General features: G+C 36.2%; 2 protein-coding genes across 5 annotated transcripts in view; one reads left to right on the forward strand and one right to left on the reverse strand.

Moving 5' to 3' along the window:
• The first annotated feature begins 1,874 nt into the window (after positions 1-1,874).
• SHCBP1L (SHC binding and spindle associated 1 like) lies at positions 1,875-18,665 on the forward strand. Of its 2 annotated transcripts, XM_026703206.2 has the most exons (10): positions 1,875-2,320; positions 3,459-3,608; positions 4,545-4,759; positions 6,167-6,253; positions 7,067-7,285; positions 8,857-8,962; positions 11,663-11,816; positions 12,700-12,950; positions 14,806-14,928; positions 18,204-18,665. In XM_026703206.2, the coding sequence occupies exons 1-10, from the start codon at positions 2,060-2,062 to the stop codon at positions 18,435-18,437; spliced, it is 1,800 nt and encodes a 599-aa protein (XP_026558991.1). In that variant the 5' UTR covers positions 1,875-2,059; the 3' UTR covers positions 18,438-18,665. The 2 variants fall into 2 exon arrangements, with proteins under 2 accessions (XP_026558991.1, XP_087786564.1); XM_087930438.1 differs by lacking the exon at positions 14,806-14,928.
• A 2,886-nt stretch (positions 18,666-21,551) lies between these two features.
• The window catches only part of DHX9 (DExH-box helicase 9), a 33,404-nt gene continuing 27,575 nt past the window's right edge, over positions 21,552-27,380 (reverse strand). For all 3 annotated transcript variants that reach the window (XM_026703274.2, XM_087930440.1, XM_026703275.2), the window contains 4 exons: positions 26,190-26,419; positions 23,546-23,661; positions 22,954-23,157; positions 21,552-22,386 (listed from right to left, as the gene is read on the reverse strand). In XM_026703274.2, the coding sequence (XP_026559059.1) occupies positions 22,110-22,386; positions 22,954-23,157; positions 23,546-23,661; positions 26,190-26,419 (827 nt within the window). In that variant the 3' untranslated portion in view covers positions 21,552-22,109. The remainder of the gene's footprint in view (positions 22,387-22,953; positions 23,158-23,545; positions 23,662-26,189; positions 26,420-27,380) is intronic.

Raw genomic sequence — 27,380 nt, forward strand, 5'->3', positions numbered from 1 at the left:
ACTCTTCAGGCTTATTAAACCCTTCAGACAGTTACTCATGCCCTGCTCACCTCATGACTGGATTATTGAAATGTGCTGTACATGGGATTACCTTTGAAGACCCACTGGAAAATACAGCTGGTTCAAAATGCAACAGGGTGTGTAGTAATAGCAATAGCACTTAGACTTATATACCACTTCACAATGCTTTACAGCCCTCTAAGTGGTTTACAGAGTCAGCATATTGCTCCCAACAATCTGGATCCTCATCTTACCAACCTCAGAAGGATAGAAGGTTGAGTCAACCTTGAGTCTGGTGAGATTCGAATTGCCAAATTGCAGGCAGCCAGCAGTCAGCAGAAGTAGACTGCAGTACTGAATTCTAATCACTGTGCCACCACGGTAATTGTTACCTTAAGTATGCCTATGTCACCACTGCTATTCGAGTGGCATTGGTTGTCAGTTAGCTTCCAAATGCAACTCAAGGTGCTAATTATTGCTTGTCAGATCCTATACATAGAGCCTCGGTATCTCATAGATGACTATTTTCATTCATCTCTGCCTGCCCAGTATATTCTGGCAGTCAGTACCTTTAGGTCCTTTTCATTATACATTTGTCATCTTGTGGGACCGAGAAAATGTGCCTTTTCTATTGCAGATCCCACCCTCTGGAACAGCATCCCTTTAGGATGGTGTCTTTTCTCCTGGAGTTCTAGAAAGCCCTGAAACTTTGGTCCCAGGCCTGGGTTTGATGTTTATTATTTGTGTAGGGCCGTGTTTTGCTTTACTATTTATAAGATTATTTTAAAAATAATGTATTTTATTTAATATCCCACTTTTATTTTTCCAAATAGCTCAGGTGGTGAATATACAGCAACCCTATATGTGTGAAGTTGGGCTTAGAGTGATCAACTGGCCAAAGGTCACCCAACTGGCTTCCACAGTTAAAACAGAACTAGAATTTATGATCTTCTGCTTTCTAGGCAAAAAGTCTTGTTGTTTTAGCTTGGTACCTTAACCACTGGACCAAACTGGATCTCTGTATGAGAATATACATCTCATACTGGCTATAACAAATGGAAAAGAGAATCTCATTGATATTTGTCACCAGAAAAAGATTGTCTAAAATATAAAGGTACTTCAAATTCACGCTGAAAATAAGAACAAAGGACTTTTTATCATGCTTGGTGGACATGTAAAAAAGTTTTTAAAAATGCATTTGTTAATTTAGAAGAATTTAAAGATTTATATTCTGAATCTAGATATATTTATTTTGGGTACTGATTGACAAAAAGTTAGGAAAAAAATACATAGAACTTTAAATGTATACAGTATATGATTAACAGCAGCAAGGTTTTACTTGTGCAACGATGGAAAGATTTGACATTACCCATAATGGAAGAGTAGATGGTAAAAATAATGGAACTTGCCAAGATGGCTTTGATTAGGAAAAAAGGCACAGATTAATTTGGCACTACTTATATTTTTGTCTTTTCTTTTTCTTTTTTTCCTCATCTTTTTTAGTTTCTGTTAATCTTGTTTAAAAAATTAATGGTTATAAAAAACGTAGGTCAGCTCCAGGAAAGACTTGTTAAGGCCTCTGAAAGTTTTCCAAATTGAAACAATATTGGTCAGTTGCTCCATTTTTTTTTTAAATTTCTTTGTTTATATAAGCCTCAACAGTTTCGTTGTATAGCCAGTTTTCAATATGCCTTGCGGATATTCCTTGCAATATCTGGGAAGAAAGACCAAGCTTTTTTCTGGCTTTGATGTTTTTTCCTACTTTTGTAAGTTGCCCAGAATCCACTGGAGTTGGGCAGCGAATAAATTCAAGTTAAAAAGAAATAAATTAAAAGGAATATCCGCTTCGATATGGTGCGGGGAAAGACGGCGGAGCGAATAACCGTTTGTTAGGCAACAGCTAACGGCCCTTCGTGACCGTGGGCACGCGCCTTCCGCCCCTCTGATTGGTTGCGCGCGTCGAAGCGCTTTTGTCCCGCAATAATTAGTTCCCTTCGAGGGAATGGTGTGACATCCTCGTGGCGGTCGCGCGCCCCAAAAGGCGCGAGCCGCTGAAGAAATGGCGTCGAACGTTTTGGATCACCTAGAAAAGGAAAGTGAAGCCAAAGAAGAAAAGGGAGCTGCCGGCACGTCTCCTGACTTTTTGGAGAGCCCACCTCGAAAGGCGAAGAGCCACCGTCTCCTTCGTCTCGGCGGGGAGGAAGACCACGGGGAGGAGGAAGCTGGGCCGCTGCCGAGGGAATTCCCGTCCTACCTGGGAGCGCTGACCGGCCGGGAGAAAGTGGCGCTGTATTGCGACGACCTCTTGAAGGGTTGCAAGGTGGGTCGGAAGCGGTGAGAGCGCGGGCGGTGCCGGTGAAACCCCGGCCTCGTGTGACAGTGCGAGCTTTCTGTGCTTCTTCGAAGGGATCCATTGAAGTGTACACATTATGCTTGCCTACTTTTATCTTACTGTATGTAAGGGATTTTTTTTTTTAATGTTCGTTTTCTGAACGTGTGTGTGAGAGAGAGAAAGAGAGAGAAACCATTGGTTGTGGTGAGGCTTAGAGAGACTGTGTGTGCATTAGATAGGAAGGCAAAAACATCTCTGAATTCATTCCAGAAATTAAATGGGAGATAACATCAGTAATTGGCATGTTTGAAATTAACTGCCTAGTCCCAGTAAAGTTTCTTGCATATTTTTATTGCATATTTTGCAATAAAGTTATGGCTTCTGAATATTAAAACATATCCCGTGTGTTATGGTTAGAATATGGATGCTATAGATAAAACTATTTTTTTCCCAGATAAGACATACCAGATATATCAGTATAAGGTAGTTAAAAAGTGTTCTGTATCAGAGAGTCCCTTAAGCCTTTGGGACATGTTTGAGTCTGATTCTCAAAAAGAGATGCAGTCTACTCCTCTGTCATTACTATATTTAATATATGGAATCAGTAATACCAAACACGAGATGGGCTTATTATCCACAGGATTTTCTCAATGTTAAAAAGTTCTGACTTCAGATTCCAGTAAACTCAGTAGCATGAAATGACTTGCTCCTATTGCCGATCCTTATCCTGGTGACATTGCTTCTGCTCTCACTCACTGCTGACTGATTTTCTATACTCAGTAATTGATAAGGAAAATGATTGGTTTCAGTGCATCAGCAGCTGATGGTAGAAGCATTTACCCATCATGTCACTGATTGGGGCATTTCTGAATGCATCACTTCAACTGTCTTCTTAAGCTCTTACACTTATTCTGGGGTAAGAAAACCATAAGAATATAAAGGACAGAATGATGAAAAGAGCACATAAGTGAAGACTTTGCATCCCTTTCTTTTCTTTGTTTATATAAGCTGCCTTTTGCAACTGACTGATGGTGAATTTGTCAATGCGATGTTCTTTTTAATAAATTTATTTTCTGCCCATCTTGCAGTTTTGAGGCAACTGACAATTATTTCTGTTATTTAAAAGGCAGAGGATGCCAATGAAGCTGTGAGTAAGTATCTTGTAGAAAAATTGAAGATGAAGGAAAATTGGCTTGGAATTTGGAAAACCAACCCAGAACTTTTTTTTGTCAATTCTGAAGAGATTCCCATACCTTTTATTGGAGTGCTTGTTGAGGTAATTAAATGTATTTTAATATTATTTTAAAGCCTTCTAATAAAACTATAGCTATGATCAAAAAGATTGTCAATAGTTTACACCATCATTGGAGGCCATCCAAGCCATAGATATTGACTGGATCTGACATAGTGAATTTTGATTATAGCACATTTTAAAAAGTTTTTGTGGCTTAAATAATTATGTGTAGAATGGCTTAAATGTTATTGAATACCAGTACAATGGGTAGAGCTTTTCCAAGCATAAGACATTCCACCTATAAATTAGATATATTCTCTGGGCTTCACGTCTATTCTGCTAGCTGTATTTCCATTTTTTCTTCCCAGAGAGCCAAGTTGTCTCAGATAAGTTGTTGATTGGATATAAAGGGTTTTCTGGGTCCCATATTGCAATATCCAAACCAATTTATTGATACTAACGAGGCTTTTTAAATAGCAAACTGCAGTATGTAAGGATATTTAAAAGTAACAACCTCTTCCTCTTCTTATGCTTCAGTCTTTTAAAAAAGTTGCTCCTTATGCTTCAGATTAGAAAAATCATTCCTCCTACCCTAAAGATTGATACATGCTGCAGTTACATGCTAAGTGTACAATATTTTTGGCAGTATTGTATACATGTGAATGAGATTTGTTTACGAAAGCAGACCTTGGAAAACTTGGAATAGTGAGCTTCTGTTCCACAGACATGAATTGTTTTCACCCAGGATAAGAGGCCCCAATAAATTCTGTATCCGTGCTATTTTCAGTTATGCATGGGAGAGGTGGGCAGGGCAGATTCATATTTCTTTAGCAGTGATATAAAATAATGAAAGAACTACTACCATATATACTTCAAATATATGAGGTTTCTATATTATACAAATCAAAAATTATGAAGTATAAAAGTTTTAATATCACCTATATTTTATAATTGTTTTATTTGTGTTTTACATTCTAGGTTACTTGTAAACTGCCCAGCAATCCTTCAGCTAATTTCAATGTTTCTGTATCTATAGCTGAACCTTTTTCCTCTAATATTGCAAATATTCCAAAACAGTTAGTTGATGAAATATTAGAAGAAATGGACTATTGTGTGCCTCTTTTAGAAGTATATCCTGTTGAAGGACAGGATAGTGTAGTGTTTGATATAGCCAAGGCTTTAGAAATCGTGAGGTATGTTTTTTTCAAACTGAATTATGAATGTTTGCTTTAACATTTTAATATGTTTCTTACTATATTAAGATGATATTAAGTTGATGTTAATCTGTATTTATAATTAATATGTTGATTATAAATCTAAAATATTTCATTAAGATTCAGATATTTTGAACATTTATTTCATAACTCCTAAAGATGGGGAAGAAATCAGTAACCCCCATAGCGCACATAAAGTTGGCCCTTCCATAATTCTAGTATTGTAGCCCATTTGCCTATTTAGAAACTACATTACACTGTGGTTCATGTTTAACTAGTGATTTTACTAGGACATCCATCTCCCTTTCACATGTGCTGCTTCCAGACCTGGTTTCTCTTCCTATACCTACACTTTACATTTTCATACCTAGATGCAGAACTTCACGTTTCCCAATATCGGCTCTGAAATGTAAATCACACCAAGAAATCACTTCCATACTAAGACTGCCTTTTTAAAGATTGGTTGTGGTAATACAATTGTGCAAGTCTGGTTATGTTTACCCATTCCCTGATATAAATTGGTGTGTGTATATTGTCTGTGTATATACCTGCTTCATTGTTGGATTTAACCAATATTTCCTCTTTCATTGCTTTGGTATTAAGGATTTTCTCTCGCTCTATCCATGGCATTCTCTTTACATTAAAATCCATCCTGTTCATTTCATCCTATTGCTTAGATCTTTTTGAATCATTTCTGATCTAAAATATTAATGCCCCTTTCAGCTTTATGTCATCTGTATACTGTATAAGTATCTCTGAAATATCTTGAAGGTATCTTGAAGGTATCTTGAAGGTATTGATAAAATAAATAAAGTTGAATAGGACAGACCCTTTAGCAATCCACTCAGTTTTGCCTTTCAGCTAAAGTGGAACTTTTAATGAGATCTCTTTGGCTTTGGACATTTGGCCAACTATATGTCTATAGTCATCTCATTTAGACTTTATTTTACCATTTTATTAAACAGGTACGAGGTACTCTAAAAGATTCTGCTGAGGTCCAAATAAACTACAGTGTGTTGATGTTATCTCCCAATTTAAAATAATTAAGAATATTTTAAGAATAATTCAAAACAGAACTTTAGTGTATATATTTATATATAGAGATCCACATTTAGTGAAGTAGCTTGTAAGGTAAAAGAAGAAACTGATTATAAAATGATGATTCAGTTAAATTAATAGAGTAATATGCACCATCTACTATTGCATAAATATTGAGGTAACTGAAAGGGGTCGGTGTATAAATACTGTACTAAAAATATTAAAACAAAGAAAATAAAATATTACAACAAAGACTACTGTCTATATTTTGAAATACCTTTTCACTCCCTGCATCCTTTTTATGGAACATTAAAATATAAATATAGTATCACTATTATTTTTACTTAGATTTTTCTATGACTTTCTTTGGAGAGATTGGGATGATGATGAAAATAGTGAGACCTATGCTGCATTAATGGAAGAGAGAATTAAAATGTAAGTAGAACATGCTTAATTCTCACAACAGGTAATAAAGTATTAAGCCAGAATTTTAACAATCATACTTGAAGTAGTGCTAGAAGCTTTCATATTAAAATGTTTCCCTACCAAAATATACATATTCTCTGACATCCACATTAATGATTAACCTTTTTCAGAGTAAAGCAGCCTGTGTGAACAATGTCTTCAGTTTATTTGTATTTGTTTTCTAAACGTATATGTTACTTCAGTTACTGACAACATTTAGAATTATCCAACATTGATAAATCTGGTTAAAATATAACATTATGATACCAAAGTCAAACTACCTGTACATATATAAACACAGAATCATCAATTTATATTTGACAAATAATCCAAAATGTGAGAGAACATTAAAACATTGGTGGTGTTGCAGTAATTAGAATGTTCATTGCCAGGAGTTCGATTCTGACCAGTTGAAGATTAACTTAGCCTTCCATCTTTCCAAAGTCATTAAAATGATGATCCAGATTGTTGGGGGCAATGTACTGATCTGTAAACCACTCAAAGGTTACTGTAAAGCACCATGAAGCAGTATATAAGTAAGTGCTTTGCTATTGCTATCCCAACCTGCAGGACCTACTGGAACAACATCCTCTTCAAGTTGAAATTATACAGTTTTCCTCTCAGACACATGGGGTTCAAACTTACACTTGGGGGTTAGACTGGGAATTGCTCTATAGCATTCCAACCCATAGTCATCACCTTATTTGCAGTTATAAGAATAAAAATGGATTTTATGATATGCATTTTCAAAAGTTGAATTTCTGTTTGTCTTGATTTTTTTAGTTGGTGTGATATTCAGAATGGAATTATTCCAGCTCCAATTGCCCATCGCTTTAGAAGAAATTTGGAAAAATACAAGACTATGCATTTGGAATTAATTCAATACCAAAGTAACATCAAAGAGGAGCCCACAGCAGAAGAAGCTGTTGAATGTTGGAAAAAATACTATGAACTAATAATGCTGTGTGGCTTGTTGAAAATATGGGAAGATTTACGTTTAAGGTAATTTCATTTGTTGTGATCTAATTTTTTATTTGATTGTCAACATGATTTTATTTTTATTAGTTATTACATGATGGTTTAGTCATAAATTTACTAATTCTTAAATGTTGTTCTTGACATGTTTTTTTCTTCAAAAATAAGTTCCATTGAATTAAGTGTTTATTATTCCCATTTATGCTAATGGAGGATTGATTCAGTGTATTGTAATTTTCATTTATTTAATGAAATTTCCATTAAAATCAGTCAGAAACACATTTAGGCTTTTCTCAGGAAAGCTTGAGATAAACAGGAATGCAACAATATAAGAACTTCTGATTTATTATAGAAATGCTAAGAGTGTCATTATGAAATAATTCCACTGTAAGCTGTGTATCTAATGCTAGTTCTCTTTTTGCTACATCAATGTTAAATTCTAATCATTTGCATCTCTTCTTTGTTTGATAAAGATCACACAATGTCTGCTTGCTTTTGTCCATTTGAGAACTAGTTTGACAAAATAAATTAAAAAGAAACAAAAAAACCCCAAATAGCTCCCATGCTATAAATAAACGTCAGAAAGATGCAACATCCTAACAAACAATGGTATCTGTTAATACACTTTCAAAATACTAGTATTTTCATAAGTAATAAGAGACCATATTTTGATAAGTGCAAATTTAAATGGAATATATTAAAATATTGTTCCAGGAGTTTTTGCCCTTATTTGCTCAAATTAAGCATTAGAAAATACGAGTCATATAAAATTAAATATATTTAATTCTGCAGATTAAAAAACTATCCTGTTTAATGTTATTCAGTCCTAGTTCAATTTATTTTGTAGAATTTTATTTCCCTGAATTTCACACTGCTTTTTAAGCTGTAAAAATTAAACTCATTTAATATATTAAGCTAATTTAACTTGGAAATTAATAATAGCAGATTCTGTTTTTCATAATTTTTTTAAAAGCAAAGATTTTATACTTAAATGAATTGTGTAAAATTGATTACATATTTTTTTAAAAAACCTCTTGTTAGATGTATCCCCAGTTCAATAATTCATAATTCTGTCAGCTTTCCATTTAAATAATAATAATTTGCCCTTCAGAATATCTTATACAAATAAGGTATTGACTAATAATTTGAAAGGGTTTTAGAATAGTTAAGTGTTTTCAAATATTATTTAAGCCACAGTTTAAATTTTGAGTATTAAAAATACATATTTTATTTCTTCAGAAGAGATATGTCAGGATTTGTGGCTTACTTTTTAATGTGGTCCATTCCTTATTTAAATTATAGGTAAACCCCATCAAATAGCAAAAATCCTAGAAATTTAATTTCTTTACACATATTTGGGATGTGTTTTCTGAAGCAGATTTCTCTGCCTTTCAGTATATCAAAGAATTTCAGATTACAGTCTTTTTTTCCTCAAGTGGGGCATATTTATATTTAAAACATTATCTTATTATATTTATTTAAAAGAGCCAATTAAAGCCTTATTCTGTATTCTACCTGTGCTGTCTAACCCAGGATATGGATGGGTGGGGTCCCACAGGTCTAAAATTAATTGTGATAGAATTCATTGTCAATTTCAGAGCTCATGGACCCCTGGCCCCAAGAATACTGAAGCGTAGAAAAGGGCACAGGCAGGATGGGGAAACTGTAACCTACATTGTTGCAAAAACAGTAACAGCAGAAGTGGTAAGAAATTTTCAAGTGGATGATAGTTATTCGTTAATGCTGCATGCACTAATGTGTGTAAATATGCAAAGAAGTATAATTTGGCATTAAGATGATTCTTTTGGGTCATTGGGAAGACATTTGCTCTGTTTTAATATATTTTTCAGTACCATAATAAAAAGATGATAGTTGCGGACTTGGTGCAGTTATACAAAAATCTGTACAACAGGATTAATGCTATTATATAAATCAGGGGTGTTAAACTCAAAGTTTGACACCCCTGATTTAGATATTTCATGAACCTTAGCAGGAGAGTTCTTGCATGGGAAAACTGTCTTAGTAAAAATTTGCAAGCACTAGTTCAGAATAGTAATTTACATTCTAAAATTGCTAATCAATTAAAATTGTATATGTTTTATAAAAGTCTGTAGAAAATATTTTTATGTTCCATTAAGTTCCATTACATACACTGGGGTTTGTTCCCAGGAACTATTTATATAACTGAAATGTAAGAACTATTGCAACATTATTTGAATTTTGTGTTAAACTTCAACATTTTATACTAAGGTGATTCTAAAAGAGTAAATAGCAATAACAGTAGTACTTATATACTGCTTCATAGAGTTTTACAGCACTCTTAAAGTGGCTTACAGAGTAAGCATATTGGCCCCAACAATCTGGGTCCTCATTTTACCAACCTTGGAAGGATGAATATATATGTGTGTGTGTGTGTGTTTTCATAGATTTTCACGGGTACAGGTATGCAGGTCTAAGTGTGTTCAGGTCTTTTCCCGTGTAAGATTAAGAGTATCTGGGTGATGTTTCGGTGAGGTCCCACTCACCATCCTCAGGCTGGTGCTTTCAGCTTTGTGCCAGTGCAAGCAGTGTGTGATCGGAGCTGCCCTCTCTATAAATACTGGTGGTGGGGGCTGGTGTGCTGGGCTGGTTGCCTGCGCTGCTTGGCTGCGCTGCTGCCTCTTGATTGGTTGATGGAGTTGATGTTGGTATAATGGGCTGTGTGATGGCCTTGTGAGTTTTGTTGTGGAGATATCCTGGGTCTTGTGCTGTAATCTCCTGGGTCATTTGTTTTGTAGTGATCTTTTTTCCATCAGCCTCTCATGTTTTAACAGCTTGGGTAATGGGTTGTGTGATGGGCTTGCAAGTTTTTTTGTTGTGGTATCCTGGGTCCTGTGTTGTAATCTCCTGGGTCGTTTGTGTTTTGATCTCTTTTCCATTAGCCTCCTGTGTTGTAATGGCTTGGGTAATGGGTTGTGTGATGACCTTGTGAGATTTATTGCTGTGGTTTCCTTGGTCTTGTGCTGTGATATCCTGGGTCATTTGAAACTTCTTGAGTTCTTGTGATGTAATTTCCTGAATTTTCTGATGTGATATCCTGAGCTGGTGGCTGTGATGTAGCATTCTGGGTTTTAATCTGGCTTCGAGTTTGGGGTCTGGGTCTGTGTTCTTGGCGTGTGTCAGCTTGTTTGGTTTTGGGGTTGGGGGGTGCGACAGCTGGTGAATTGCCCAGCCCATTGAACAAACCAACAGGAGAATACATGCATGAATTGCAGAACACAAAAACGCAGTCAGAAGAGAAGAAAATACTTCCTCCCTCTTCCAGCAACTTAAAGCCACAGGACATGAAATTAATTTCGAAGGAACCAAATTAATATCCAACACTGAACACTCAAGCAAGAGAATAATCAGGGAAGCCATTGGGATAGAGAAACACCCCCATAACATGAATAGATGGGACGATACCTCCCACCTACCAGACATCTAGAAGCTAGCCCTCACCAACAAACGAGTCCCAGCCACGAAAACCAACACCAGACCCAAAACAACATGGGATACCACCACCAATCCCCCTTATCAGACCCAGGACCAAGCCCATCCTATAAACGAAGGACATCCACTATCCAGAAAACAGACCACGGCTGCTTCGCCAGCTGTCGCACCCCCCGACCCCCAAACCAAACAAGCTGACACACGCCAAGAACACAGACCCAGACCCCAAACTCGAAGCCAGACTAAAACCCACAATGCTACATCACAGCTCAGGACATCACATCAGAAAACTCAGGAAATTACACCACAAGAACTCAAGAAGTTGCAACACAGCAAATGACCCAGGATATCACAGCACAAGACCAAGGATACCACAGCAATAAATCTCACAAGGTCATCACACAACCCCATTACCCAAGCCGTTACTACACAGGAGGCTAATGGAAAAGAGATAAAAACACAAACGACCCAGGAGATTACAGCACAAGATCCAGGATATCTCCAGAACAAAACTCACAAGGCCATCACACAGCCCATTACACCAACATCAACTCCATCAACCAATCAAGAGGCAGCAGCGCAGCCAAGCAGCACAGCCATGCAGCGCAGCACACCAGTCCCCACCCCCAGTATTTATAGAGAGACGGCAGCTCCGATCACACACTGCTTGCACTGATACGAAGCCGAAAGCACCAGCCTGAGGATGGCGAGTGGGACCTCGCCGAAACATTGCCAAGATACGCTTAATCTTACACGGGAAAAGACCCGAACACACTTAGACCTACATACATACATACACACACACACACACACACACACACACACATATGCAATGTTATTTTTCTTTTGTTAGTTAAATAATTTGGTTTTAAAAGACTGATGTTTAAAGATTCACTTAATTCCCAATGTTATTTTTTTTTCTCTTTCATATAGGCTAAAGAATTATCCTCTGATACAGTTGTTCAACAGAATGAGAACCTAAACATAGCTTTGGACCGCTGTTACAGTGGTGATAATGTGCTTATTTTCCCTGGAGAATATAAAGCAGCAAACCTGTCCATGTTAACTGAAGATATTATTATTAAAGGTATTAGTATACTTTCTCTTTTTTTGTGTATTTAAAGTTGCCAAATTGAAAGAACATTGTAATTTTCTGTTGAGGTGAAAGAAAATATTGGACAGAACAATTTCCCTTGGTTTGTATGTCAAGCCCGAAATTAAATTTTTCAGACCTTTAAATATGAAAATTTTAAATATGTAAATTTTTCAGAGACTTGTTTAAATATGAAAACTTTTCTCATTTTAATCTGCTACAGCTTCTTAATACATGCATAAAGTAATTGCGTATATGTGTGTGTGTGTATGTGCGTGCACACACATACACACAATAAAATCATTTGAATAACTAAAATTATTGAGGGAACTATTCTGTCATCCCACAAGTTCAACCTCAACTTCCCCAATATCACTACTTTCAGTCTGGCTTAAATTAGTTTAAAGTGTCATGACTATTCCTGCTGTTTATATTTGATCAGCATATGTGCACCTTGGACTGTTAAATGAGGCAAGCAATTGCCTGTTGGATTAATCTGTGCGTGTTCTCATAAGATTGCATTAATTTTTTTAACTGTACCACTTTAGCACTACCATATACTTCATATTTGGTATTTGTGAAATATGGTATTAGAGTACTTAAAAAACTTAGAAACAGTCCTTAATCCTATCTCTGTCTGTCTGGAAATCTCTCATCTATATCATCTATCCATCTATCATCTATTTGATGGTATTAGATTTCTTTGCTGTCCAATCTTGCCTCAAGGCAACCCTAGACGGCTTACTTATAAAAACTGTAAAACCGTAAAACATATATATTTCTGAAAACAATAAAATAGAATTATAATTTTTCTTTCACTGTTAGATGAATTAAAATATTAAGTTGCTTTCTAATATAGTTTTCTGTTTTTCTTCAGGAGTTGGAAAACCAGAGGAAATTGTGATAGTTTCAGAACCTGCTAATGAGAGTTTTGTAGTATCTAGGGCTAAAAATGTCAAATTCATGAATATTACATTGCTTCAGCAAGGGACTGTTGATGGGATTATTGTAGTTGAATCTGGACACACAGTTGTGGAGAATTGTATATTGAAGTGTGAAGGAACTGGTATTTGTGTACTCATCGGGGCTTCATTGACAATTACAAATAGTGAAATTACTGGAGCACAGGTATATTCTCTTTCAGTTCATTCAAGGTACAGCATGTATGCACGAATGTAAAATTTTTATTTAAGTTGAGTAATAAGTACCTGTACATTAGAAGGGAGACAGGGAAAACACAAACATTTAATTTTTGCTGCCATCTACTAATAATGATTTTTGCAGTCCCAATCTGATAGCCCTGAGATTTCAGTTACTTAACCAGCCAATTTTTTTAATGTAATCTTTTGGCTGTTCTCAAATTCTTTCAAAAACATGGAAGAATGAAGTTAATAAGGTGCAAGTCAGGTTCCAAAGGCAATCTTAACTGATACTTCTTTTCTAGATTTGGTTTAATGTAAATGTTGATTGTTGATTGACCTCCAATTTTCTAATGCAATGAGCTAGTCACTTTATCCCTAATTATTAAATATTTTACTCATCACTAGATGGCAGTAAAAATGATATTATACCTATGTGAACTAAGCATTTTTTCCTTTTTTTTTGTATCTTCTGGTTCCTTTTCCTCTAGGCTGCAATATTTTTTTTCTCTTTTTAAAAAGGAAATCATTTATTTACACTATTGCCAATAAATAATTTGAACAATAGGCAGTAAAATTAATTATATGAGTGGTGATTGAATTCATTCTCTGGGCTGAGCCGTTAGAGCCTATAGAAAGGTAGGCCCATCCATTTATTCAACATCTAAGTTTGTACTCTAGTTTGGAGAATGGCTCTGCGGTATTTCTGCAAAAATTCAAATTGTGGAAATTCTTGCTGTCCCTCTACAGTTTTGCCAACATCCCAGCACAGGGAAATTACATTTCATTTTCCATTATATTCTTATCTTTAGAGATCTTGAAAATGATTATTAGAAAGATGTTTAGCAGTTATATTTCTCCCACTCCTGTTGAGAAGAGAGACATAAATTGGTTCTTAATGCTTAGAAACAGTAGATGCTTCAAGGAAACCCTTATTGTAGATTTGCTGTTGACTGTAGTCCCTAAGAATAGGGGATATACAGCAGTTGAAAACATTTTCAGTCTAGATGTTTAAAGATGGGTAGTCCTTGACTTACAAACACTATTGAGACAGAAAATTATGTCATAAATCACTCCAATTGTAAGTCAAGTTGGATCTTATAACAATTTTTACTGCAGTCATTAAATAAATCAATGGTTGTTAAGTGAATCCAGTTTCCCAGTGGCCATGTTTTGCCACTGGGGAATCATAACCACAAGATTCTGCAGCTGATCAAAAATGTGAGCTGGTTTCCAAGTACCAGAACTGTGGTCAGATGACCATGGCGGCATTTAGTATTTTTTGTACAGAAAAGAGTAGGGCAATAATGAAAGTAGTTGTAATCCTAATACACTTGAGAGCAGACATTTGTGAGTAAGTTTGGAGGTTTTATTTGCTTTTTAAGCAAGGTAAAACTCAGTAGGGATTATGTAATTTGTTACCACATAATGATTGGAAATTGCTACTGATTTTCATTACCTGGGAGTTTAAACCTGAGGGGACATTAAAGGTAATAGGAGTTCTTGTATTTTGCATTGTGGTCTGTAAATAATTAATTATGACATAGGATGATTCAAGTATGATTCAGCCAGCTCTCAAAAAGATATTCGTGAACTAAATATATAAGATAAAGAGCACGAGTTATGGACATTTTGTATCTATGATTTATTTAGTTTCTTTTGCTACTGCAAAAGAAATACCTATTTTGACTTCCTTTTGTTTTACTCATGACTATTTTGGGTTTTATTAAAGGACAAGTTTATCCTCATTTTCTTTCTTCTGACTAACCAGATCTCATTTTCCTTTGCAATGAACTACTAGAATTGTTATTCATCAATGCTACATTAAAAAAAATTATATCTAGGGAGCTGGTGTTGAGTTATATCCAGGAAGTGTGGCTATCTTGGAGGATAACAAAATTCACCATTGCAATAACTTCAGAACGAGTGACTCTTCACGGGGTAGTCTTGGTGGAATTAACATAAAGGTAAATCATTGCTGACAGTGGATTGTCACTCATAAACTGATGCTCGCGTAATAGAATCAGCCATTTATTTAAACTTTTAATTTGCTTTTACTAAAGTTCATTTGCATATTTCAATGTTGAGGGTTTTTCATAGTTGCTTTCTGCCTTAGGCACATTGCTAATGTGAAGAACAAATAAGGCAATTTTTTTTTAGACTTGCGTGAGGTAGCTGGTTTAATGTACCTATTTTCTTCCTTCACACTCCCCCTTGTTCACAAAAATCAGAATAGAGTTGGTAGGGACCTTGGAGGTTTTCTAATCCAATCCCACACCAGGCAGGAGCCTATAATATTCTAGACAAATGGCTGCCCAGTTTCTTAATAACCTCCAATGAGGGAACATCCACAACTTCTGAAGGCAAACTGATTAATTATTCTCATTGTCAGAAAATGTGTCCTTAGTTGGATCTCTCCTTGACTAGTTCCTACCTGTTACCTGTCCTGCTCTCAGGTGCTTTGGAGAATAGGTTGATCCCCTATTCTCTGAGACAACCCCTCAAATATTGGAAGACTGCTGTAATGTCACTTCCGAATTCTTATCTTCGTTAGACTACATATCCAGTGCCTGCAACATTCATTGTAGGTTTTGGCCTCCAGCCTCCTAATCATCTTCGTTCTTCTTTGTACTCTTTCTAGAATCTCAATCTTATTTTTTTAAAAAGTTTTTTATTTTTATAACATACAAAATAACAAATAAAACTATCTTTCAGTTATACAGTGTATCGGTATGGTATATATATCATGTGCACAATATCTATAATCCTTTCCTCTTAACTTTACATTTGTATTATATTCTAAACATTCCATATCATATTATCTCATTATACTATTATTTAAATTTTAATTTCATTTCCAGACTATCTTTAAAATCAAAACTCAATTCTTACTAAATTATATTCATAGTATAACTTATTTAAAAATAATCAATTATAATATATCATTACTATTGCAACATACTTCAGTTTCTTACTCTTCTATCTAGCCATTGATAAAATAAATCCCAAATCTTCTAATATTCTTTTTCTTCTTGTTCTCTAATTGCTAATGTTAGTCATTTCATTTCTGCACATTCCATTATTTTCTTAACCACCTCCTCTTCTATTGGAATTTTCTCATTTTTCCATTTTTGAGCAAATACAATTCTAGCCGCAGTTAAAACATTAATCAAATATGTTATTTCTTTACTATAACCTTCAGATAAAATCCCCAATAAATATATGTCTGGTTTTAAATCTCTATGCTGTTTTATCATTATTCCAACCATGTGTGTATTTTATCTTTTAGCTTGTGCACATGTCCACCACATATGGTAATATGATCCAGGTAGCTGATGACAATTCCAACATTTTGCCAATTTGTCCTTGAACATCTTTACTATTCTTGCCAGGGATAAAGGCCACCATTTCCCCCCCAAAGAAATTGTTTCTTTAACTTGTTCTTCTAATTTCACTCCTATTAAATAACCATAATTTTTTTTAATCATCTTCTCTTCAGTACCTGTTAAAATTTTATCTAATTCAGTCAATTCTTTGTAAAACCTATCTATCTTACTATCTTTTCCATATCTGGAATGTATTTGCATATATGAATACCAATTCATCTTTATCCCTTGTTCATCTAGTTCTTGCTTTGTTTTGCATTCATCCTTTTCATTTAAAATTTCAGTATATTTAACATTATTTTCCATTTTAAATACATTTGGATACGCATATGCTTCTATTGTTGATAACCAAACTGGTATTTTCAAATAATGTTGTTCCCTTGTTTGCTTCCATCTCGAATATGTCTCCGAAAGTATCCATTCACTTTACTTTCCTTATACCATAAAAATGCATGCCACCCTGAATCTCAATTTTTTTGTATCATGACCAAAACTGGACACAGTATTCCAAACAGTGTAAGCACTTTTTATACTAACATTTCACCTGACCTTGATACTCTCATCTGTTGATGCAGCTTAGAACTGCATTTATATATATATATATATATATATATATATATATATATATATATATATATATATATATATGGATCTTTGGTTGTTGGGTTTTCTCCCGCGTAAGATTCAAAGTGTCTAGGCAGCGTTTGATGAAGTCTCATTCATCATCATCAGGCCTCTGTCTTTGGCTCTTGCTTTTCACTTTTCACTTTTTCACTCTGAAAAGCAAGAGCCAAAGACAGAGGCCTGATGATGATGAATGAGACTTCATCAAACGCTGCTCAGACACTTTGAATCTTACGCGAGAAAACCCGAACAACCAAAGATCCACATACAAATACCCGCGAGAACCTCAGAAAACACAATATATATATATTGGCAGCTGTACCACACTGCTGGCTCTATTTAAGTTGTCCACTTGGACTCCTAAATCCCTCTAGGTTGCTGTTGAGCCACATGTCACCTATCCTACACTTGTGCATTTGGCTTTTCTTGGCTAAGTATAAAATCTTTTTTTTTCCTCACCACTGAATTACATTTTGTAATTGTGTTCAAGTCTATCAAAATCCTTCTAGATCTTGAGTTTTCTAAAGTGTTGGCTATTCTCCTCCCCAGCTTAGTGTCATCTGCAAAGTTGAAGAGTTCCTCTTCTATTCCCTCATTTAAATTGTTTATGAAGATATTGAAGAGTACTGTGCCTAAAACAGAACTTTGGGATTTCCCACTGCATACTTGACCTCCATGTAAATGTAGTTCCATTAAAGACTGTACATTGAGTGCAGTTGTTCTGTAAGTTACAAATCTATCTGGTGGTGATGCTGTCTAACCCATATTTATCTATCTTGACAAGTAGTAAGTTATGGTCTATTTTATCAAATGCCTTATTGAGGTCCATGTAAATTATGTCCACAGCATTTTCCTGGTCCAATAATTTAGTCACTTTGCCAAAGAATTTAAAACAAAAGTAAAATGATTGAGTCTGCCTACTTGGGAGGGCACAGGGGTTGTAAAGAGGTTTGCAGCGCCACACTTGAACTGTAAATTAAATTACTCCTGTCCTAAACCATGTGTAATGGTCTACTTTTTGCAATTGGCTGGACTCAAATTACATGCTAAACTAATAGCCTCCCACCACCAAAAAAAGTACATCACAACTAAGCCTAGCTTATGAACTCAGTGGCACTCTGCATCAAATATCAGTGACAGCAACTGGGAAATCTGAAATGATCTCCATGTTTAAATAGACAATTAAGAAAAAGAAAAAAAATGAAATTATTGAAATGTTAATTCCTTAACAGGTCCTCCCTGCTCCTAAAGTAAAGATGAAAAATAACCATATTTACAGTAACAATGGTTACGGAGTGACAATTATGAAGCCTTCTGAACAGCTGGGCACTACAGCAGAAGAAACAATGGAAAGTGCTGCGGCAGGAGATGGAGAAGATTCTGTTTCTAAACTGATGCAGGACCTGACCCTTCAGATAAATGCAAATACACTGGAAGACATTAAAGGCGTCAGCATGGTTAACTGAAGCTGCAGGGTCTCATGGTTAAGCTATGTCCAGTAGCACAAGATAAAAGTTTATATTAAAAAACATTACTGTATAACAAATACTGTTAAAACAGCGGCTTTATAAACATTTCATAGGTAAAGAGAAAGCTGAAAAGTGGTATGAATGCATTTATTTTTTATCTACTAACTTCCTGTATCAGTCATTTAATAAAGGATTGAATTTTATATGTACCCTTCCATCATATTCATATATGTTGTTACTTGTAATCTTTCAAAACTAGGATAGATAGGCTTTAGGAAAAAGTTAAAATTAATTCATCATTGAATCTACTATGCTTATCAATTTTATTTTTACGACATTAGAATTAGCAATATTAGATACCAGGACAAATAGAAATTTTCTTTTACCAGTCTCCATAAAACTTCATATTAATTTTAAAAAATAAGGGAGAAACTACATCATTAGAAATATGCAAATAATTTGTAAAGCTGCAACAAGGCCTTCTCTATATTATAGACTAGGGTATCGTCCATTGTAGATACAAAGGTAGCTCAAAAAATCAGACTTAAAATCTGTCATTTTTTACCAAATTGGAGAGGAATTGAATGGGATCTTATTTTTAATATTATTTTGAAGGAAGAGAGGATGCTTAACAGATTTATAGATGACACAATATTTAGTGGGATAGCTAATGTCTTAGTTCTTAAAAATCTACAATACTGTAACATTAAAAAAAGATTATATATTCTAGTAAATCTTAACTTCCTACACAGCTGCAGTTCTTTGAGCTTTACATAGCAATACTGGTAGGTTTGGAACCATTCTCAGGTATAATAAGGTAGAAGTTGATGGCAATAAATTCAATCTTTGTGCTGTCACATGTTACATCAAATAAATTCAATTTGTGAGGGCCCTAAAGGCCAAACCCTAATAAACATGCAGCAGATGCATTTTACTGTTTTTACTGCTGGATTTTTCTCTACCCATTTTCATTTTTGCTAACCACTCTGAATGCTCATCTGAGAAGAAAACTAATGTATAAATTAAATCTCTACCTACCTCTAATACTTATTAGCCATAGTATGAGTTAATTAGTTCAATCACTTTGCTATAAAAGGGAGATAGAAATCAAATAAATATGGCATGTAATTACATATATAGGATCACAAAATAGTGGCTATTTGAGGAAAAATATGCCATTTTCAGAGATGAGGAAATGAAATTTCGGGAAGTCAGTGGCACTTCAGTGCTACTAGCTGCTGCTGTGGTCACATGATCTTCATTTACAATGTTTCAGGACTTTCCAAACCAGTCTTGCAATCTCATTTCTCCCCACCCCCCAGCAGAAGCCATTCACCTAAGGAAGGGAAGGGGTGGAGGAACAGCGGGAGAAAGAAACTCCATACACCTTTACTGTCTCATTTCCCCCCCGCCATGTTCTAACCCGAGCTCACCATCCGTGTGCTTTCCCCAATACATGCAGCACCTTTTCTGCGCCCCATGCATCCTTCCTGACTTGTGTTGCCCCATACCTGACCCACACCTCTTGCAGGTGTGGGTCCTGCACACTTTCCCCAACCCCTGAAGCTTGGGCACCGTCACATTCTTCCTGACCTGCGCTCCCCCTGCCCAATACCATCCCTGACTTGCACTGCACCTCTTTATACACCCTTCCCAGCCTGCCCACCCACCCCCATACATCAAGAAAAGGGGAAACACCCCAATGGCGCATGGATTATCTAGTCCAGCCTACCACATTGAATAATGATCTGGAATCCTGGAAAACACTTCAAAGACATTCAGCAATTTTTGTTGGTCCACATAGCCACAGACTGATTTAAAGCAGTACTACTATTCTTGAGGCTTCTCACGCTGGCTATTGGAAAGTTTGGATAACCTGTCTAAGGACTTTTTCAATCAGATAGGACTGATTCCATGACAATTTTCACATCATGTCCTATCATTCTATTTAGTAATGGGTATAGTATCAGCAAGTTTCTAATCAATTGGGACCCACTTTTTTTCTATTCTTTTGGGAATAGCCAGTAAATACAATCATTACAGTGCTTGCAAATTAACCATTAAATGACTGGAATTAGGCAAGAATGTAACTAAACTAAGGGTCTTCAGGCTACTTCTGCCGATTGCTGGCAGTTTGCAGTTTGGCAGTTCAAATCTCATCAGGCTCAAGATTGACTCACCCTTCCATCCTTCCGAGGTCGGTTAAACGAGGACCCAGATTGTTGGGGGCAATAGGCTGACTCTGTAAACCACTTGGAGAGGGCTGTAAAGCAGCGTGAAGTGGTATATAAATCTAAATGCTACGGCTGAACAGTAGTAGTATACTCCAAAACCTTACAAAGTGTTTTAGTCGTGCCTATTTGGATGTAGTGGTTAAGGCATCAAGTTAGAAACTAGAAGACTCTGCAAGAGGTGCTGCTTGGGTCTGAAAGGGTGTACAAACGGTCAGTACAAGCGCAGCGGGGCAAGAGGAGGGTGTGCAGGTGTGGGGGCCACATCCCAGTGACTTGTGATCTTCCCGGCCACTTACCCTGTTGACTTTCTGAGGAAACCAGCATGGGAGGTGATCAATGGCAATCAAAGGGTCATAAAGCACTTGGCAGTAGTTATTATAAATGCAAACAGGTCGCCAAGCATCCAGACTGCAATCCCATGACCATGGGGGTACTGGGATGCCAGGAACTCCAAGGGCTGTCATACCCGCCCTTCATTCAGTATTGTAACTTCAGTTGCTGAACAAATGGTCCTAAGCCAAAGAATGTCCGTAGCTGACGCTAAACTCTCCAGTTAGAAAAGGATACATAATTACAGTGGAACCTCAGGTCACAAACGCTTCTGTTTGTGACCAAATTGGGTGGCGATCAAAAATTTGGGGAAATTGTTATTTCTGGTTGTGAACAGATCCTTGGATGGCGATCAAATACACCCACAGCAATTTCCCCTTCCGCACATGCGCAGAATTGTAGGCACATGCGTAGTCAGTCTCACTTCTGTTCACCACCAAATCCTGGAACGGATTATGGTTGTGACCCAAGGTTCCACCGTATATACTGAGTTGGCAGTTTAACTACATGGAAGGTATTCAAAAAATGACATCTATATTTTATGACATTTTTGGATTTGTATTATTTTTATTTTAGAAGTTGCTGTATGTGACAAACATTTGAACAGATAAAGAACTTTAAGCTGGAAATCCTAGTACCAAAGGCATCAATCAATTCAGTTTTTGATGATACAACTAACAAACAAAAATTCAAGCCTATATCTATGACTAATCCATTAAAAATTAACAACTTCATTTGGACCAAAATAAACATACAAAATTAAAGTAATGTGAATACTGCATATAAATATAATTTGAAATTAATATTCCAAAGTATGATGAACTCCTAAATCAGAAAGAGATCTGTATAACAAATAAAGAAATGTATGGAATAAAACAAGTTCATGCATACTTTTATTCTGGAATTACTAACATTTAAGGATGCCTATGTTTTGAATGTAGCCAAAATGATGCTTTAGAGTAGAACAGGCTATTGGCAACACCTTGACCCTAAACTTATTTTCCAGAGATCAGGTGCTTACCATGGAATCCAGGAAGGACTAAACTTCTTTACGCTCCTTTTCAGCTTTAGATTCAATGTGCAACACACCTTCACTAGTATCTTGTCAGTAACCACTCCACCCTCCTCGAAATCCACCACCTCTGTTTCTTCCAGTTTGGTATCCTCCTCCTGAACCTTGAAAACCACTACCTCGAAATCCACCTCCACCCCCTGAATATCCTCTTCCCCCAGAAGCACCACGATAAGAATTATATCCACCACGATATCCGCCTCCATATCCACCTTGGTAGCCCCCCCTGTGGCCAGTTCCACTTCTTCCTCTGTAGCCACCTCCACTGTCATATCGAGCCATTTTAGGTGGACGAGGTCCGTCGCCAAACCTAGGAGTAAAAATTAAAATTCTTTGTGGTTGTCTAGAAAGATGAATAAGTGCAATCCTCCAAATATACCATTGTGTATGTATATTACCAAGAAACACTTACTTTACCTAAATAATTAGAAGTGTGAGAAAACTGCCTGTGTCTTCAAGACATCATTTTGATCATTTTAACTGTCAAAAATTCCTTATACTACTTGTATTTTAAAAAAGATATTTTATCCATGTGTACCTGAATAGTGTCCCATAATCACCCTATTTTAAAATTCACAATAAAGAAAAAAGAAACTAAAGACTGCTGCCAACTTATTTTAAACCCTTTTTGTTACACTTCTTTGTCAAAGCTAATATGGATTCCTGTGGATCCCATGTTTAATCATTATGTATCTGTCTATTTCAATTTTACACTCACTATAAAATGTGTTCAGTTGCAGGATCACAATGTACTTGTAAAATATATATTGTAAAATATATATTGTAAAATTAAAGGAGACTTCTTTCAAACCTCAGGAGAACATTATTAAAAGATAAGCATTCCATTATGATTCTAAGATAACAGCTCGAAACTAACCTCATATTGCCACCTGCTGCAAGGTTAATCCCAGCAGCCAAGGGTTTGGAGATTTCAGAAATTACGTTCAGCATCTGTTTGTTCACATGGTCTAACTCACTGATAATTTCTGGATTTTTTGTTACTTCTACTACAAGAGCTTCCATTGCTGCACGCAAAGAAATAATACAGGCAGCTGCATTGTGTGGCATCCTCAGTTTGATCCTAAAGCAAAGAAAGCAATTTAGCAAATGAAAATTACTTTTCCTATCTACTAAGTATCTTAGACTTCTATAAAGAGAATCCTAAAAGATACATCACAAGAGAACTTGGATGTCTTATACCAAAAACCGCACTACCCTGCATAAACAGTAGTTTCAATTGCAATGAAGAAAGGAAAAGAAACCAGAGCATAGTAGTGTATCTCTTTTTCAAGCAATAAAAAGTACATGTATTTAACAAGAACTACTAAATAAGGTATTATCCTACTTAAAACAAGAAAATTCTGAGTTCATTTTTCCTTATGAATTTCTTTTAAGTTATGAAACCAACTATTAAGTTTTGCAATCCCCACCTTGCCCACTCATAACACCTTTATTATGTAACGTCATACCAGTCATCTAGTGTAATAATCTCTCCATCAGATACCACTTTCTTTGAGCCAAAGAGAAGCAGCTGTAAAGGGCTCACTAAGGTCATTGCTTTGGCCGAGATAGCCCGTGTCCGGATCTGCAGAAAAATGTATACATAATCTATTGTATAATACAAAATATAACAGTTTTCTATTATTTACCCAACTGCTCAGAAGTATTGGACTCCCACACACTGGATGTCCTCAAGTACTTTTAAGTCCACCATCAATGTGATGCTTTAACTTATTTGAATGTGCTGTCCCAGCAGATGATGGCAGTCACATGACCTTCACAGATCTTTAAAAAGTGAAGTTGGCTTGAATCTGCTTAATATCTGAATGGGAGAACTGTACTGTTCCCACTCTTCTGACTTTCCATAATCTATTTAAGATCTGGTTGTTCTCCCAAACACTGGGCTAGAAGGGAGGCCCAAGCTTCTTTGGATGGTTTCTATTTTACTTTCAAGGTTTTAGTCACTGTCTTTTTTTTCCTTGATAAATTTTGTTTTCTTTGAATGTTTAATCTGTAGATCACCCAGAGTAACTATGGAGGAGAGTAATTGAAATATTAAACAAATACATAAGCAGGAAACAAGATCCCAATTTCTTCAAAGTCCATAAAGCACAAGTCAATAAAGTCCATTTCACAAATTTGGAATTATTAAAAAATAATTATTAATAAAAATATGTGCTGATCAAACTGATAGAAAATTAGGTTTTATACAGGTGAAACTCGAAAAATTAGAATATCGTGCAAACGTTCATTTATTTCAGTAATGCAATTTAAAAGGTGAAACTAATATATGAGATAGACTCATTACATGCAAAGCAAGATAGTTCAAGCTGTGATTTGTCATAATTGTGATGATGATGGCTTACAGCTCATGAAAACCCCAAATCCACAATCTCAGAAAATTAGAATATTACATGCAATCAATAAAACAAGGATTGTACATAGAACAATATCGGACCTCTGAAAGGTATAAGCATGCATATCAGTACTTGGTTTGGGCCCCTTTTGCAGCAATTACTACCTCAATGCGGTGTGGCATGGAAGCTATCAGCCTGTGGCACTGCTGAGGTGTTATGGAAGACCAGGATGCTTCAATAGCGGCCTTCAGATCTTCTGTTCGGTCTCATGTCTCTCATCTTTCTCTTGGCAATGCCCCATAGATTCTCTATGGGGTTCACACTAGACTTCAAGCATCTTGCAGTGTGTGCCTCTCCATTCTTCCTCCAGACTCTGGGTCCTTGGTTTCCAAATGAGATGCAAAAGTTGCTCTCATCAGAAAAGGAGGACTTTGGACCATTGACCAACAGACCAGTTCTGTTTTTCTTCAGCCCAGGTAAGACGCTTCTGACATTGTTTGTTGTTCAGGAGTGGCTTGACAAAAGGAATACAACATTTGAAGCCCATGTCCAGGATCCGTCTGTGTGTGGTGGCTCTTGATGCACTGACTCCAGCCTCAGTCTACTCCTTGGGAAAGTCCCCAACACTTTTGAATGGCCTTTTCCTGACAATCCTCTCCAGGCTGCGGTCATCCCTGCTGCTTGTGCACCTTTTTCTTCCACCCTTTTCCCTTTCACATAACTTTCTATTAATGTGCTTTGATACAGCACTTTGGGAACATCCAACTTCTTTTGTGCGATTACCTTTTGAGGCTTTCCCTCCTCATGGAGGGTGTCAATGATGGTTTTCTGCACAACTGTCAGGTCAGCAGTCTTTCCCATGATTGTGCTTCCTACTGAACCAGACTGAGAGACCATTTAAAGGCTCAGGAACCCTTTGCGGGTGTTATGACTTAATTAGCTGATTAGAGTGGGACACTTTGAGCCTAGAATATTGAACCTTTTCACAATATTCTAATTTTCTGAGATTGTGGATTTGGGGTTTTCATGAGCTGTAAGCCATAATCATCTCAATTATGACACATCACAGCTTGAACTATCTTGCTTTGCATATAATGAGTCTATCTCATATATTAGTTTCACCTTTTAAGTTGCATTCCTGAAATAAATGAACTTTTGCATAATATTCTAATTTTTTGAGTTTTACCACTACGCTAATTATAAACAGGAAATCCCCACATGCAGATGGAAACATTTTATTAGGAAAACAAATGAATATCACCAAGAGTGTGAATGATTTGAGAAAAATAAATTGTTTTGAAATCTGTAGCAAACCAGCATGTTCCAGAGGTTCTGCTAATGCATTTCAAAACAGCCAGTTTGACAAAATGTAAATGCTGACTTCTTGTTCTCGGTTCTGAATGAAACAAAATCCAGGTGGGGCAAACCTGTTATATATCTCTCCCTCTCTGGTTAACAATTTCCAATGGAGCATATTCTTCCAATCCTATTTTTGGAGCAGTGTCCCTTCCTTCTCCCTGCACCTTTCCCTCTTCCCCTGATATTTTTTTCTCCTTCCTTCCCTGCCTAGTCCATAAAAAAGAGGTCCATTTTGTTCCACACAAAGTCTAATGCCTGCATATTTAGGCTAGGCACTGATCAGTCAAAACCAGCTGTTCTGCATACAAAATGATTTATGAGTGGCATGTAACCTAATGTTCCAATAGTCAAATAGACATTTGGCAGTCCAAGGGCTCCCTCCCCCATTTTTTTTTACCTTTTCTCCAAAAACAAAGAAAGGAGAAGGATACTTCATATCCTGGCTGCTGAATGGGCAGTTAACAGAGGATTTATGAATGAGAGCATTACGTCCTTCGGTAGTGAGAATCTTCCTCTTTTCTTTGTGAAAGCAGACATTGGGATACAGGCCAAAAGCCAGCAGAGAAATCACAACATCCAGGTTGTTATCTGGTCCAGTGTTGTTGAACACCTGAGTCATTAAACTCTCTAGAAAGAGACAAAAATGGGCTTTTCTCAACATCCTACCAACAATGCATAAAACTAATATAAATTGAATATTATTTCAATGTTTGAAACTTTTCAAGCCATGCCTGTTATTCAGGAATGCATGAACTCAAAGCACATATGTACTCTATTTAATAGTTTGTTTGCAATGAATAAATTAAAGATTAGTTATTATTTTAACACAATGTACACCGTGGAAAGTTTATTTTCTCCTCAGTGACAAAAAACTTCAAATATACTTTGCATAATAGTTAAGGTATGTATTGAACATAAATTCTTCTCATATTCTTCTCACAATCCAGATTGTGTTTATGTAAATTATTTCAAAATGAGATTAAAAGTAACAGGAAAGCAAACGATAGAAATTATTTCTGCAGAGAAATCATAAGACTTTGAACAAGTTATAAAACTATTTACTATCTATGTATCTGTATGCTTATGGGGGGGATACACACACAGATACAGACACACAAACACTTTCTATAGCCTCCACATCCAAAAACCTTAAATATGAAGAATGATCAACTTATGTGTAATAAAAAATACAGCTTAGTCTTATCAGGTTCAGAATATACAAAAGTGCTATCACAAAGAGCTACACGTATTCCAGCAATTCCACTGCTAAACTAAGTGATCATTAACTGGAAGACATGGGCATGCTATACAAACATTTGATACTCTTGAAATCTCTTCCTCTCTGATCTTTCTGCTCTGCAAGGGGAGAGGAGGAGGAAAAAAGTAGCAATCTCTCTTTTGCCTGACCCTTACTGCTGACTTAATTGCATTGCTTTTGATGTATAGAATAGTAAACAACTTATTCTCTTGCAATTCCTTCCTCTCTAATCTCTTTGCCAAGTGATGGGGGTGGGGTGGGGGAAAGGACATTTGTGGAAGGATTAGGCAAAGAAGACTGTCTTACAGAAATTGCTTGCCCTATTTTTTC

Source organism: Pseudonaja textilis, chromosome 3, assembly GCF_049901715.1.
Source record: "Pseudonaja textilis isolate UNSWEBS1 chromosome 3, rPseTex1.2, whole genome shotgun sequence".
NCBI lineage: Eukaryota > Metazoa > Chordata > Lepidosauria > Squamata > Elapidae > Pseudonaja > Pseudonaja textilis.

Bases quoted from the DNA above. Each gene is read 5' to 3' on its own strand.
- SHCBP1L (XM_026703206.2), top strand. From the start codon at position 2,060: ATGGCGTCGAACGTTTTGGATCACCTAGAAAAGGAAAGTGAAGCCAAA. The intron at 8,963-11,662 runs GTAAGAAATTTT...TCTTTCATATAG, and splicing joins AAACAGTAACAGCAGAAGTG to GCTAAAGAATTATCCTCTGA. The intron at 12,951-14,805 runs GTATATTCTCTT...AATTATATCTAG, and splicing joins GTGAAATTACTGGAGCACAG to GGAGCTGGTGTTGAGTTATA.